This window comes from Silene latifolia, chromosome 4, assembly GCF_048544455.1.
Source record: "Silene latifolia isolate original U9 population chromosome 4, ASM4854445v1, whole genome shotgun sequence".
NCBI classification, from domain to species: Eukaryota; Viridiplantae; Streptophyta; class Magnoliopsida; order Caryophyllales; family Caryophyllaceae; genus Silene; species Silene latifolia.
This window is the reverse complement of record NC_133529.1, coordinates 112600615-112618104: the sequence shown is the minus strand read 5'-3', so window position 1 is coordinate 112618104 and position 17490 is coordinate 112600615. Positions and strand designations below refer to the sequence as shown.

Here is a 17490-nt window from a genome sequence, read left to right as displayed (position 1 = left end):
CACCACCCTCGAGCCCACATTAGAGCCAAAATCGCTCTATTTTCTCTGACAATCAGCTGCCCAGGCCATATAACGCAGCGACGATGAGGTGGAGTCGGGGAAGGTGGAGGATTGGGTGGGAATCAGCCGTTCTCAATGTTGCTTCGCCGTCGTTCTGGCAAAAGTTGTTGCGCTGCAACTTCTTCCGGGTGTAATGTGAAGCGACGGTGGTGGAATGGTTACCACCAGGGTGTTTTTAAGGTCTCCGGCGTTTCCCACGGTGGTTTCTTAGTGGACGAAGGTGGTGGTTGGTGGTAGGTCCAGCGGGGATGAAAGGTCGGATGAGTTTATGGTATTTGATAATTTAAGAGAAGAGGAGATTAAACGGGGACTTTGGGGATTTGATAATTTGATCTAACGGCTGTATAGCTAAGTTCGTACAGTTCAGCACTTCAAACAATAGTTAGATGGACTGACCCCGACTATATATATATATATATATATATATATATATATATATATATATATATATATATATATATATATATTAGAAATTGCTCAAATCTGAATTTACTAGGACGTGGTACTACAATTTGTGAAGAAAAAGTTCTTTTTAGACTTAGTGGGGTGGTAGGGCCTTAATTATGGGCCAATTATCTTCTTGCCTCGCCCGCCCTTTAGTCAAAAGTCGGGCGACCCATGGGTTAATGGTACCGTAAATACCTAAACTTCAATTTAGATGATTATTAATTAAAATATATAAGGGTACCCAATATATAAATATATTCGTTATATTTTAACCTTTATAATTTACGTATTATTTTAGTGTTCCACATCCATATAAAATTGATACAATTTTCTTTGAAAATGTCTTTTTTTAAGAGTAAAAGGATTTAAATAGTAACGACCTAATGGGCGCCCACGGGACTTTCTTGTTGTCCATACCCGCCCATTTAACTTGGCGGGCTGGGCTTGGCCCGTCCTCTTAATTTTTCGGGTAAAAAATACTTGACCAAGCCCACGTAATAAGCGGACTGGACGGGCGGGCCTAATGGGCGGGATGATCCATGAACAACTATAATATATATATATATATATAGTGTCAAGTTCTAATAAGTCCTTCATAATATTTGAGTCCCTAAGTCCTTATTAGAGCCATAGGATCTTCTAAATGGACCGTCTGGATGAAGGGAGTAATATAGGCTCATTAGGCGTTGGAAAAAAAAAAGGAAAATAGGGTTAGCATGAGAGAGGGAGTTGTGTCAGGGGACAAAGCTATTACCCACTGTTTATTGTCAACATGCATGTATTTTCTATAACACTTCCTCAACACAATATCAGCAACAACCACCAAATTTAAAATACACAAAAAAAAGCATCAAATTTCTTCCTCTCTTTCATGGCGATAACATCCCAAAAACCGCGCTTCAACAAAATTTAAAATCCCGTTTCAACAAGAATAACAATTTGCCAACAAGAACAACAATTTGATATCTCGCGATAATCTTACATGGTCATAATTTGTAGCAAATAAAGTAATTTGTTTTGATCCTACAATTTTCAGCATATCAAAGGTACACGAAGATCCTGAGTCAACAACAACAACAAGCCTGATAAAGTGCGTACTCCAACATCAACAATGGCTGACATGCAAATTGTAACAGTGATCGATGGTAATTATTAACATCTAATAATTCTTTTATCTGTTTATGTTTTATAAATCTGAACACTCTATATTAAAAATAAAATACTTGAAAACAATGAACAATATATGAACAAGTTTTGTAGAGTGTAGAGCAAGTTTTGTGTTGTAACCTAATTCATGTACAGTGTAAAATTCTTGAGATCAATGAGTATGTAGTTAAAAAGAGTGAATTGTTTGTATTTTGGTAATAGGTTTAAGTTTGACTTTAGGTTCAAATATTACATTTTTTCCCGATGGAATTTACATATCAGCACGTGTGTTTGAAAATACGCTTTTTGTTACTTGAAATTAAACATATTTCAGTTAAAATTACAGTTTCTGAAATTAGAGTTACATCATGGAAAATATAAAACTATTCTATTGCAGAAATGGATAAGTTACACTTTAATTTACTGAAGTTACAATTTTCTTGATTAAAGTTACACTTATTTGAGTCATCAGATAAATGTTTGATATGCTGATTCCTTTAAATTTGCCACAAATCTTTGCAATTACACCATTGTCGACTAGAGTTGCATTTCCTTGCACTAAAATTATGCTTTGTTGAAATTACACTTTTATTCACTGAAATTACACTTATTATTGTTAAAATTACACTAATATTTGGAATTACAACATTGTCGACTAGAATTACACTTTTATTCACGGAAGTTACACTTTTGTTTGTTAAAGTTACACTAATGTTTAACTTACATTTTAGGTCTGGATGACAGTTGTACTTTTTGTTGTCTTCTGTTTAAATTACAATTTTCTTTATTAAAATTATATATTTGTTGTCTAAGATGAAGCTTGTGGAGAATATTGTTTCACCCATTGACAGATACTGCTCAGGACAATAGCAAAAGAAAGCCAAATGAGGAGGAATTTTGCAGGGTAGTAGAAGCAAAGTTTACACCATATATTGGGCAGGATTTTTTGGAAATCGAGGAAGCAGTGACATTCTATAAGATCTATGCAATTGCTTGCGGTTTCGATGTACGGAAATACACGACCAAAAGTTGGCGTGACGGGGCAATCAAGTCAAAGCTGTTGGTTTGCAACCGAGAAGGGTTCAAATATAAAAAAGAAATAGAGAGAAGTGGGCGTCAGGATGGGGTGCGAAAGCACAAAGTCAGGCGCGTGGGATGCAAAGCGAGGATTAGACTATTTATGAAGAATGGGGGGTTATTCATTGATCGCTTTCGTGCAGGACACAACCATGAGCTCATATCGACCAGTGACGAGAGTTTCGAAGTCATTCATGCAACTTAACAGATTATCACAAAATGATTATCCTTTATAATTATAGGGTGAGTGCTTGAGGTAGTCTTTGGCTCTCTATTTATGACACCAATCTATGGAATTACACTTTTATTATCTAACATTACACTTTTGTTAATTACAGTTATACTTATTTGGAATTACACTTTTGCCTGTTAGAATTACACTTTGTTCTATTAAAATTACACTTATTTATATTGTGCTGAAATTACACTTTTGATTGTTAGAATTACACTTTTTTATATTGCATAAATCACACATATTTATATAGTCTGAAATTTCGATTTTATGTTACGATTACACTTACGTATATCATTCATTTACAGCTGAAATGCAACTGAACTGATTATCAGAAAATCATTATCCTTTATAATTGTAGGGTGTGTCATCTAGTTAGCCTTTTATTACAATTACACTTATTTGGAATTACACTTTTGCCTGTTAGAATTACACTTTGTTCTATTAAAATTACACTTATTTATATTGTCTTTGAAATTACACTTTTGATTGTTAGAATTACACTTTTTTATATTGCAGGTCACACATATTTATATAGTCTTTGAAATTTCATTTTATGTTACGATTACACTTACGTATATCATTCATTTACAAAATGAAATGCAATCGAATCGATTATCGAAAAAATCATTATCCTTTATAATTGTAGGGTGTGTCATCTAGTTAGCCTTTTATTACAATTACACTTATTTGGAATTACACTTTTGCCTGTTAGAATTACACTTTGTTCTATTAAAATTACACTTATTTATATTGTGCTGAAATTACACTTTTGATTGTTAGAATTACACTTTTTTATATTGCAGTCACACATATTTATATAGTGCTGAAATTTCAGTTTTTATGTTACAGTTACACTTACGTATATCATTCATTTACAGCTGAAATGCAACTGAACTGATTATCAGAAAATCATTATCCTTTATAATTGTAGGGTGTGTCATCTAGTTAGCCTTTTATTACAATTACACTTATTTGGAATTACACTTTTGCCTGTTAGAATTACACTTTGTTCTATTAAAATTACACTTATTTATATTGTGCTGAAATTACACTTTTGATTGTTAGAATTACACTTTTGACTGTTAGAATTACACTGTTAATATTACAGTTACCTTCATTTATATAGTGCTGAGATTACACTTTTAATTGTCAAAATTACACTTATTTGGGGCATCATAAAGATGTTTCCTATGCTGATGCCTTAAAGTATATCATTCATTTACAGCTGAAGATAGGAGCAACGAAGACATACAAAATGTTGAAAGAACACGTAAATGGTTTTGAGAACATTGGAGCTAGCCTAAATGATTTTACGAACTTTCACAGAAATGTGAAATGTTACATTCATGAACGGGATGGCCAATTGTTCATAGATCACTTTAAGGAAATGGCTGTAAATAAGGAAGGGTTCTTCTTTGACTATGATGTTGACTCTGACGGTAGCTTGAGTAGAGCTATTTGGGCTGATCTTTGCAAGAAGGAATTACTCTGCTTTTGGGGATTGTGTGTCGTTCGATCCAACGTATACAACCAACAAGTATGATATGGCCTTCACACCGTTCACCGGGGTGGATAACCATAAGCGGTATGTCACATTCTGTGCAGCCCTTGTCGCACATGAGGACGCTGATTCCTTTCAGTGGGTTTTGAGCCGTTTCCTGGTGGCAATGGGTGGAAAGGAGCCTAATTATATTATTACCGATCAGGATCCAGGCATTTTGAAAGCGGTACCACTTGTGTTCAAGAAAGCGAGGCACCGATTTTGCATGTGGCATATCATGAACAAAGTGCCTACTAAGTATGGGGTGACAAGAGAAGATTATATTGTATTTATAAGGAAAATAAATACCATTATATGGGATGAGGACATTGAAGCTGCAGAATTCGATGCTAGATGGGAAGAGATAGGCGAAAAACATGGACTCAATAACATTGACTGGTTTAAAGAAATGTTCTCGAAAAGGAACCAGTGGGTAATGGCACATTGCAGGGACCTAGAGATGGGAGCTATTATGAGGACGACCCAAAGACCAGAGAGTGAAAATAGTTTTTTTAAAAGATTTGAGGGCAAATCAGGTACATTGCTTGAGTTTTTGCTGCGTTTTAAGAGTGCTATGGACCAACAACGGCATACGCATAAGAAGCTTGACAACGAAGACAAGCACACTTCTCCTAAAATGGAGACGCATTTGGCTCTTGAGGCTGACGGTGCAAAGGTGTACACTCATAAAGTTTTTAAGGAGTTCCAAGAGGAGGCCAAGTATTCGATCGATACATGTAAGAGTAGAGGTTTTGCCGAAACCGACTCTTTAGAGGTGACTACTGTAAGAGATGCAAGCAGGGACAAGAATTACGATGTTACGTACTGCCCAGGTAAAAGCCTTGAATACTGAAGTTCTGATCTTTTTCCTGGTTGAAGTTACATTATAGTGACACTTAGTAAGTTTAAAAGTGTAATTCTAGATAAAAAAATACACACTTTATGGAAATAAAGTATAACTTCAACCAGACTATATAAATAAGTGAAACTGCAATATTAAAAAGTGTAATTCTAGCAGACAAAAGTATAATTTTAACAATCAAAAGTGTAATTTCAGTACTATATAAATAAGTGTAACTGTAATGGTAAAAAGTATAATTCTAATAACAGAAACTGTAATTCTAACAACAAAAAGTGTAATTTTAGAAATGAAAAGTGTTACACTAACTCTTACTTGAAATTACACATTTTCCTATTGTAATTACGAAATATATAGCTGTGACAATCTAACAATTTACTATATATTGGTGAATTAGTTACGTATAAAGCAAGTTGCAGCTGCAGAATGCTTGAAAGGAAGGGAATTCTGTGCAGGCATATAATATGGATTTACTCATCTAACGGAGTGAAGACTATACCGGATGAGTATGTTGTGAACAAATGGTGTAAAGATGCACTCCGGTCAAAATCCTTCAATTGTAATGGTGATCCAGCCGAAGAGATTGATATAATAGATGTCAAGCAGATTTCCATGTCAAAAATGTGGCGCGAGGTACACCAGACAGTTGGGATACTGATGGGAAGAAGCAAGGAAGTAGTTGACAGCTTTTCGTCTCTCATAAAAATTTTTAAGGACAAACTGGCACTATTAGGTTCACAAATGAGTAAAGAACAGCAAATGGTTGCGCTTATTGGGTGTTCTACTACTCAGGAAGTAACTATATTTCCACCAAAGAAATCGAAAAATAAGGGAAGTGGAAAGAGACTCTTGTCGAGTAAGACTAAAGCAATAGCCTTGGCGATGAAGCCGAAGCGCATGTGTAAAAATTACAAGCAATTAGCGAATCACGACAAGAGGAATTGTCCTAACCCTTTTGCACAACACCCACCTACTCCACCAGCATCTGGGGCATCATTTGGGGAAGAATCAGAATCAGAAGAAGAAGAAGAAGAAGAAGAAGAAGAAGAAGAAGAAGAAGAAGAAGAAGAAGAGGTAGAAGAAGAAGAAGAAGAGGAAGAAGAAGAAGAAGAAGAAGAAGAAGAAGAAGAAGAAGAGTAAAAGTAATTGTAATTCTGATGTATAATTGAGCAACCATGAGGTCCTTTTGGCTAATTTATTTTGTAATTCCCCTGGACAAGCTTTTGGTTGTATAATTATTCACCAGTTATAACATTTAGTACTTAAAGTTACACTTTGTGTGATCAGAGTTACACTTTTTTTTGATTAGAATTACACTTTATCTGATCAGAATAACAATTAATTTGAAGTACCATTTTATCTTTGTTAAAGTCATAATTTTGGTGACTTATATTGTAATTCAACTGAAATTGCTTTTGGTTGGATAATTACGCATAAGTTATAACATTCACTTGTTAAAGTTACACTGTGTGTTCAGACTTACAGTTTATTTGATTAGAATTACACTTTGTGTGATCAGAATTACACTTTTTTTGATTAGATTTACACTTTATCTGATCAGAATAACAATTAATTTGAAGTACATTTTATCTTTGTTAAAGTCATAATTTTGGTGACTTATATTGTAATTCAACTGGAATTGCTTTTGGTTGGATAATTACAGTTTATTTGATTAGAATTACACTTTATCAGATCAGAATGACAATTAATTTGAAGTAACATCTTATCTTCATTAAAGTCAGAAAACGTCAAAATAAGTACAAAGTTCAAAGTCACAAAATGTTCCTACTTACATTGTTACACATAATTAACTGTCACATGATGTTAGCTATCAACAAGATAATTTCATACAAAGCATCATTCAAAATTAGATTGTCAAACTAAGACTTGTTATTTTTTTTTACCAGCCTTCTTAATCCTACGCTTGCTTTGCACGTCTTGGAATAATTTGTCTTTGCTAACAATAAAGGTCTCCACCTTCTTCTGAACAACAGGTCGTATGATGTTCATGTCAGCTAGTACAAGTGTTGTGACTAGCTGTATCACCAAATAACGCCTTGCAACCTTCCTTTCCATGTCCGGATGCTCAAATGAAACACCCTCGTACAATAACATCGCCATTATGGTGAACAGACCAGACTCTGGTATGTTGAGAACACTTGAGACACCACTAAACGGTATCTGGCGGACTGTAAAATTGACAATCTCTTTTCCTTTGTCAAATTTTCTTGAGTCCAAGTAGTCGCTCATTAAACTTCCCTGAAAATATTTGACCGTACATTAAAAAGAGTATTATATTAACAGGTTTTAGATGGCAAGATTTGGAGGACAACGTACAATTAAACGAGTCGCCTTTCCCATGAGTGATCTGTCCAAATCTGCATGCCGCTGGTGGTCAAGCAAGTCAATGGTCCGTGCTCTGGAGTTGATACATACACATGCCCAATGGTCGCTGATGTTGAATGGGACAAAGAGTAAATCTGTATTCATGTCAGCAGTTCGATTACTGTCGACGATGAAGGTGTCCCACACGTTGAACAGTTTATCAACCAGGTTCTCCTGCTTGTGTGCACGTGCCTGCTTTGCTCAAAAGTACCCAACAATACAAGCAATATCTCCTAAACAAGCAAACAGTGACCATTAACTATAAGTAACAGCTTTTAGTGAAAGTATAACTCTAATAAGAAAAACAGACTGCTTATAAGGTGTAACTGTATCACAAAAAAGTATAACTTTAACTCCAGAAATGTGTAACTACAGAACAAAGTTGAATGACTAAAGCACGTATAAATAAAACTATATAAGAGTAACTTTAATTACCATGTGCCTGATACCGAGAAATATCATCCTTGCCTCTTTACCGTATTCCTCCTTCTCTAACTGGTTCAGCAATATCGACCAACACTCGATCACATTCCACGACATTGGTCTATCAGGGGCCATAGACATTAGGTCCTTCCGCTGTAGCTGAGTGTGCCTAGTGTACCAAACTAATTGCTCACTGCGAACGTAATAACATAAAACAAAACTGAGTGAAAAATTGACATTTTCAGATAGCGTCATTTACAGTAGGTGAAATTCATGAAAACAGACCCATCATCGAAATTTTGGTCATCCACCAAACTGACCCACAAAATATCCTTTATCAAACTTTGGTTGTAACTTCAACCAGACTATATAAATAAGTATAACAATAATATTAAAAAGTATAATTCTAGCAGACAAAAGTATAATTTTAGCAATCAAATGTGTAATTTCAGTACTATATAAATAAGTGTAACTGTAATGGTAAAATGTGTAATTCTATTAACAGAAACTGTAATTCTAACAACAGAAAGTGTAATTTTAAAAATCAAAAGTGTAATTTTAACAATTAAATCAAAACTAGGTTAAATTCATGAAAACTGACCCATCATCGAAATTTTGGTCATCCACCAAACAGTAGTCAGCAACATGCTTTCTGAACGTTTTAATATCCTTTATCAAACTTTGGTTGTTCCGGAGCATCTTGGACACCACTTGAGTCTTGGCACCACCACTACGAAAATCAAGTGAACAGCCCAACCCATCCCCCTTCCCACGAGGGTGGCTCTTTACGGCAGATAGTTTTTGGCCAGAAGGTGGCCGCATACTAACATGCGTAACTATCAGGGCGGGCTCTTGACATCCAAGCATCGACATGCTTGCTTTGCTAGCCCCGATATCGACAAGAATCGTTTTTCTCTTGTTGGCATCCAAGTTGATAGTCAGTGGATGAGAAGCAACCTCTCTAAAAGCATCAACACGGCGTAATACATCTTCCCTTTCTTTGTTAATGTCACATAGGACAAGGGTTGCCGCAATCTCAGCACGAAACGGGTTCATATTCACAGCTTTCCCAAGGCCACATTCAAACAGGTTCCCAAAATAAAACATCATTGTAAGCATCATATAAACACCACAGTCATTTCTCGAATAACTAACTTTTTGCCAACTGAATTGAATGTTAACGAGCTTAAAATCAGCGACCTTTGAGCCTTTAGACATGCCTTTACTCACCAAATACTTCCCCATTAACGCAACCTGATATATGCATATACATATGTGTGTGTGTTAGGTAGACAGTTCTTTAGAAAAAAATGATTTCTCAAAATTGAGTACTTTATAGAAAAATTACTGTAATAAGTGCAATCCCACCATAAGGCAGCTTTTCTAAGTCTTCATCATACTTACGGTTGTCAAGGTACTCAATTTGCTCGGTTAAGAAGTTAATGCACACACAGCTGTAATGATCACCATCACCAGATAATACAGGGAGAAAGATCTGAACATATATATGTAATGTTTAGCCAAACATGGTAAAGAATAATGCTACACATGCCCTATCTTGAAATATGAAGAACTCACCATATCTGAGTCAAGCTGAAATGGTGAAGAATGCAGTGTCGACCAACCGTCCCGACCACCGTAAACATCTTCATCTTTATTCAACCCTTTTCCTTTCTTCTTGTCCTTCCAAATATACCGCGCCCAGTCCTAATGTTGCAATAAGAAAGATGATGTTGTCAGAAAAGGTTGATAAATACCTTTCTGTAATACAGGAAAAGTGTAACTTTAGACCCAAAAAGTGTAATTTTACTGACATTTTGTTATTATCAATTTAATGACATTAGTAGCTATATAACTGTAATGATAAAAAGTGTAATTCTAACCACAAACAGTGTAATTCTAACAACCAAAAGTGTAATTTCAGCAATATATAACTGTAATGATAAAAAGTGTAATTCTAACAACAAAAAGTGTAATTTTAACAACCAAAAGTGTAATTTCAGCAATATATAACTGTAATGATAAAAACTGTAATTCTAACAATAAAAAGTGTAATTTTAACAACCAAAAGTGTAATTTCAGCAATATGTCAAGACAATGTAACTGTAACACAGAAAGACTGTCATTTCAGCACACACAAAAGTGTAATTTTTGTAGAGAAAAGTGTAATTTTATTCTAAGGAATGACACTTTTATCAAAAGTGTAATTACACTTTAGACCCAAAAAGTGTAATTCTATTCTAAGGAATGACACTTTTATCAAAATTGTTCCCAACCATAATGTAGGAATTACCCTGCAACACAAATTTAATTAACAGTAGAATAACTTACTGTGTGACTCATGCCGAAGAAACAACGGGATACAGCTGTAGGCTTCATGATATGGTTGAGAAGTAGGCACCAACCATCAATTACACTGGTCATAATTTGCTACGTAGGCCTCAGAGTGACAATGTCTTCCCGGGTTATGAATAAAAACTCGTTAAATGTTACCAAATGTTCCCTACAAAATCGATATTTAATTAGCAAAAACAATCTCATTATATACATAACCATTTATAAGAACAAAATGCATCAATTACTCACAATTTGTCAAACGCATCTGATTCATTAAACGCATAATCAATCACATTTTTCCTCCTACTGAACACTGGGTCAAGGGCATGGTTACTCCATTCCGATACAAACGTGACGATCTTCTTATCAGAAGCAGGTGCACCGCAGTCTATCGAACAACCAAGGTTCTCAATGACGTGCTCCATGCAGGGTAAGACCTCGGACGAGTGAAGTAAAAATGGATGGTAGCTTAGATGACTATAGGGCACGTACGGTTCTGGGACAGGGATCTCCACATGCGTTGCCCCCGCACCTCACAAACCGCAACCTCGCCAGTCTCAGGCTCCCCTTTCTCTTGAACCGCAGCACAACGAAAAGCTTCATCTAACTCTGCAGTGGTATATACAGTGCATGTAAACTCGAGTGACTTTACGGGCGATTCCTGCACGTTAACTTCAACTGCAGTTGAACAATAGTGACTCTTAGTAAATTTAAAAGTGTAATTCTAGATACAAAAAAAAAACACTTTATGGAAAGAAAGTGTCACTTCAACCAGACTATATAAATAAGTGAAACTGTAATATTAAAAAGTATAATTCTAGCAGACAAAAGTATAATTTTAAAAAGCAAAAGTGTAATTTCAGTACTATATAAATAAGTGTAACTGTAATGCTAAAAATTATAATTCTAATAACAGAAACTGTAATTCTAACAACAAATAAAGTGTAATGGTAAAACTGTAATTCTAACAACCAAAAGTGTAATTGTAACAACCAAAAGTGTTATTTCAGTACTATATAAATAAGTGTAACTGTAATGGTAAAAAGTATAATTTTAATAACAGAAACTGTAATTCTAACAACAAAAAGTGTAATTTTAAAAATCAAAAGTGTTATTTTAACAAATAAAGTGTAATGGTAAAAACTATAATTCTAACAATGAAAAGTGTAATTTTAACAACAAAAAGTGTAATTTCAAAAAGTTCTGTTAGAAAGTGTAATTCTAATAGAACTGAAATTCTAACCACTCAAAAAGGAACTGCATATCAAAACTATAACTGCTTACCACCATGATCCTTCACTGCCACGTCCTCAATCACAGTCTCAACCGCATTGTCCACCACATTCTCCACCGAATCATCCACCACATGCTTTCCAACAACAACCAGATTATTTGCTGCATCATTATCTTCAGGAATATCCTCGTCTTCATTTCCCAATAACTCATCAGTCACGTCATTCACTTTCCCAGGTTCTACTGTTGCAACCTCACTAGGTTCAGACTGCCCTTTCTCTTGAACCGCACCCCAACGAAAGGCCTCATCTACTTCAGCAGTAGACCAAAAAGTAAGTGGTAAGTCGAATGACTTTTCGGTCGCATCCTACACTGTAACCTCCACTGGGGATGAACAATAGCGACGTGTTACGAAATTTGAATAAATAAGTCAAATGTCTCCTCCAAAATGTAATTTCGGGAAAAATACTAATTTGAAGTTCAACATCAAAAAATGGATTCAAACAAAAACTAAAAAATGGCAAATAACACTCAACTTAAAAGGGTAATTCTAATTACAAAAAGTATAACTTTGATAGTAGATAGTGTAATTTCAACCAGACAAACACAAAAACGTAATTTCAGCAAAAAAAAATATAACTCTAACCACTAAAAAAGTAACAGCAACACACAATGATGCCCCTTCAAATAATACTATCATTCCAACTTCCAAATAATGTAACTTTAGGAAGCATAGCTTAACTACAACTGATTACCTCCATGATCCTTTCTTTATCGTCCTCCATTGCGGTCTCCACCACACTGTCCACCACTTTCTCCCCAAAGATCCTCCTTTACCACCACCACCGGATTATTTGCTACATCATTTCCTTCATCCATAACCGCGTCTTCATTTCCCAATAAATCACCAAAGTGACAATGTTAACGTTCACGGGGTCTCTCATGGTGTTCACATCCCACTTGAGTTCCCATCAATTGTGACTCGCCTTTCCACAATTCTCCGCTCCGCATCATTAAGCTCACGGATCGTAAAAGGAACTTAGTAGCGGGGAGGCGAGAATCTCCATTGACTTAACATCCACTCGACTCCTTCTCACCGTTTCAAAGATCGCCACCAATAGGCCCACCCTCATCAGCAGCTTGTACTTGCTCCATCTGACGAGCAGCATTAAGGGCCCCCTTCCTAATAGCTTCATCAACATCCTCAGGTGAATAATATTGCTCAATAATTTCACGATCAGTTAAGAGATCTTCGGGAATAACATTTTCTACTACTTTCACCGACTCTTGGACAACTTTACGCTTTTTATAACGTATGTTGCATTCCTGTTCTTGACGCCTTTTATAGAGTTTCAACTCAAGAGAATTTTGTACATCCTTAACAGATGATCTCTGAACAACTTCCATTACTTGTACACCTACATCCCCCATTGGCCCTTCCTCTTCCTCTTTCCCTGAATCAACACCTTCATTAAATTCATCGCTGTTTAAAACTTTACAGTCTCCATTATCTGATCTGTAGCGACTTCACGATCATTATCACGGCCTACTTCATCACTACCAAGGGAAACAGCTTCCCCATCTCCAAAATCTTCATCCCCAACATCTTCTCCATCTCCATCAACATCTGACTCCTCCTCTCCTGTGCTAACATTTCCAGACCCACCTTCTTGAAGTATGGGTGCAAAATCAACAGAATCCTTTATTCGTTGAGCTATCTCTTGAATTTCCCCAGCATATACCTTCATCTTCTGACTTTGAAAAAAATCTTGGCTACTTTGTGTAGGGACGAGGCCGCTTGAAGAGGAAGAACCTGATGTTAACCCTTTTAAGCTTTTGAGCTGCATCGGCATACCATGAATAGAAGACTATGGCATTCCTCTGCATCTTCAAATAAACCTCATGGACATCCTACATTAAAATTGCAAAATAAATTCAAATTATGTATCATAATAGAGTATAAAATAGAGTATCAATCTGACTTTGTAAAATTGTAACTTTAACAAAACAAATTGTAATTTTAGTACAGAAATCTGAAACTTAAATGCATTTCAATAAAGTGTAACTTCAACAAAGAAAACTGTAATTTTAAGGAAGAAAAGTGTAACTTTAGTACAGAAACCTAAAACTTCAATGTATTTCATAAAAGTGTAACTTCAAGGAAGAATAGTGTAATTTTGTTCAAAAAAAGTGTAATTTTGAAAAGTGTAACATCAACTAAGAATAGTGAAATTTTATGGAAGAAAAGTTTAATTTTGAAGTCAACAGAAAGTTCGATATTGAAGTTACCCTTTTATTGTTGAACAATAACACAAATAAATATATCTTTACTTAATAAAAACAATCAGGTGAAAAAAACTTACATCAACAGCCCGGGCTTTCAACTCATCGTCATCTTCAACTCCCGGTGGGAGTTCAAGATCAACAAACTTCTTCAGGTGAGTCGTAGCTCCCATATCTCCCATGGTCACAACTTGTTTGTTAGTGTCCACCCCACCGATGGTCAATTGGTGCTCTTGGAGGCAACGAGGATACTTCACCTCGGAAAAAGTTTGACGACCCAGGCCCCCATTGTCTAGCTCACCGTGCAACCGTTCCGAAAAATTTGCCCGATCCCAGTGCTTAATTAGTGGGAGCCCATGGGGGCAGCTCTCTCCCCGGAAATCAAATCGCTGGAAATAGGTGATCAGTAAAAAAGGGATACAGCCAAGCAATATCTTTTTCCCTCTGCCAACATTTGCTGCAGCCTTAACCATGCGTTCAAGAACATAACTACACCAGTCAAACTCCGAGATAAGACTCACATCTTCAATGGCTTTCAAAAGCTTGAAGTCTATCACACTGTTTGAGGTTGGAGCGAGGAATGATGACATGGCGAGCAGAACAAACAACCTGACAAATTGATCCCCTCCATCTCTGTATTTTTTTTTTCAATTTCTGCGAAGACGAGTCCTAAATTGACTCCGTCTTTTCCACTTTTGCCGTTGAACGCTTTCCGCCACCGATCTTTCAAACTCTTGTTCGCAGGATCTTGAGAACCCTTGTGCCGGCCTGTAGGAACACGTTCAATGAGTCTAGGGCCCCGCGGTAGCATGAAACAGTAAAAAACATCATGTTTCGTGACCATAAACTCCTTCAGTTCAGAGGCCCGAAACACATAAGACTCATCGCTAAATGCCTGTAGAAATAGTGGGACATGGGCAAGCGGATACATTTTCAACTTAAGCTCCAGAATCCCCCCAAACCCAACTCTTCGTACAACCTCTCGCTGAGCTTTATTCAGCTTTTCAATCAGCTCAACAAGCATCTTTGGTCGGCACTTAGCAGACACTTTAGGAGTGACTACTTTAACTTGTTCATCCTCCTCCTGACTTTCAATTTCTTCTTCAGAATCTGACATCTGGAATAGAAGGATGGTAGAATGTAATTACTATTTACAAAGCAAGGTAAACTGAACTTTGACAGTGAAATATACAAACAAGTTAATAGAAGAAAGAAATAAAAAACATGTAACTGTAACACAAAAAGACTGTCATTGTATCAACTAAATAAGTAACTTCAAGACCTAATAATAAGTGTAACTTTAACAAACAAAAGTGTAATTCTAACAACCAAAAGTGTGATTTCAGAACTATATAACTGTAATGATAAAAAGTGTAATTCTAGCAACAAAAAGTGTAATTTTAACAACCAAAAGTGTAATTTCAGCAATATATAACTGTAATGATAAAAAGTGTAATTCTAACAACAAAAAGTGTAATTTCAGCAACCAAAAGTGTAATTTCAGCAATATATAACTGTAATGATAAAAAGTGTAATTCTAACAACAAAAAGTGTAATTTTAAAAACCAAAAGTGTAATTTCAGCAATATGTCAAGATAATGTAACTGTAACACAGAAAGACTGTTATTTCAGCACACACAAAAGTGTAATTTTTGTAGAGAAAAGTGTAATTTCATCTGATTGCAGATATATTAAAAAAATGTGTTGATCTATTTTGCCCTAATAAAAAAATGTGCAGATATATAAAATTCAAAATGTATGAAACTACAATTAAAATACAAAAATTGGCTACTAATAATAATTAAAACTATTGCACATAATAACAAAACAATACAAACTAAACTAACACTACAAAGTGAGTAATGAGTAAGAATGAATAATCAAAATAAATGAACATAAAAGCATAAAATGGCAAAAGATCATTACATTGAAAAAAGAAATGGTTGATGAACATAATTGAAATGATTGACGAACATAAATCAAATTTCAAAAGGGTAAAACAATGGGTATGAAAATATGATAAACAATCTGGGTAAAATAAATTAATATGAACATAACAATGGGCAATAATCGAAAAAATATAAAATAAACAAATTACCTTATAAGACAACAATGGCAATGACAAGATGTAAATAATAATACACAAAACTATAAAAACCAGTAAATGATTACCTTGATAAGCGAAAATGGCGAAAATGGAGAATAACGAGTTTCTTTAGTGAGAAGACAACAATGGCAAGTTGTAAGTGAATGAGGAAAACGGAGAAGACAATAAAGTTCCTGTTTTATTGAAAATTTGGGGGAAGTTTATTTTGATCAAGGTTTAATTATGAGGGTGGTTTAAGTTTGAAAAAATGAGTGAAATGAGAAAGAGGGGGAAGGAAAAGTAACGTGTTTGACGGTTGATTGACAAGCCTGCTTGCATGCTACTTACCCTATGATTGTAGGAGGAGAGAGGTAATTAAGATAGTCAATAAAATAATAGACTTAGTGGGTTTTCCATCTTAATCTCAACTATCCATATGTAACATCCAAGGGTATACAATGAGACTTATGGACTCACACTTACTATAAGGACTTATATGATCCTTATACTATATATATATATATATATATATATATATATATATATATATATATATATATATATATATATATATATATATATATATATATATATATATATATATATATATATATATATATATATATATATATATATATATATATATATGGGTCAAGATCCGGTGAGAACCACTAACATAATGAGAACCATGAGAACCCCTCATAACCACCGAGATTAACTAAGCTAACTCCCACCCCCTCTAAGCCTCTAACGCTCCGACCCCCCGTCATTTTCCAATTTTCATTTTGACTATTTTTTTTCCTCTCTTCAAAGCTAGCAACACAATATTTTTCTCACTGTTCGAGCGTCAAGCGCGGGTTCGCTAAGCTACTAATCTTTCTCACATTGATCGCATTCCAGACTTTATGCTTTCTTCATCAATGGATGCTTTGGATTCGAAGAGGTAAAGACTCAAAATTGATATTAATTTTTGTGAAATTAGGGTTTATATTTTTATATATTTTCAATTTTCTGATTCATCAATTAAATTAGTCGAATAAGTCGAAATTAGGCTTTATATTCATCAATTTAATCTGTATTTCTTTTTCATTGATGATAATTAAAGTGTATATACATCAATTTAGATGATGATAATTCGTTTTTGCCACTTTTTGTTGTTTATCTTTGTTATGACTAAGTTATTTTAGTGTTTATTGGAATTTGGAAACATTCTATTTGTTACCGGTATATCGAGTTGAAGTCAATTTTTATGTTGAATCATGTAACTTCGATGTTTAATTATTGAATGAAGCTATACAATGGAATTTGGAAGATTCGAATATTATAATTATGACTTCTATTCGATTTTTGTTGTTATTTAAATTGTTCAAGAGTAAATT

At 34.9% G+C, this 17490-nt stretch overlaps 1 protein-coding gene across 1 annotated transcript; it reads left to right on the top strand.

Annotated features, from left to right (window-relative positions):
* Positions 1-4509: 4509 nt before the first annotated feature.
* Positions 4510-6858, top strand: LOC141651957 (protein FAR-RED IMPAIRED RESPONSE 1-like). The gene is made up of 3 exons (XM_074459644.1): positions 4510-5338; positions 5762-6265; positions 6842-6858. Exons 1-3 carry the CDS (start codon positions 4510-4512, stop codon positions 6856-6858), a joined length of 1350 nt encoding a protein of 449 aa, XP_074315745.1.
* The last annotated feature ends 10632 nt before the right edge of the window (positions 6859-17490 follow it).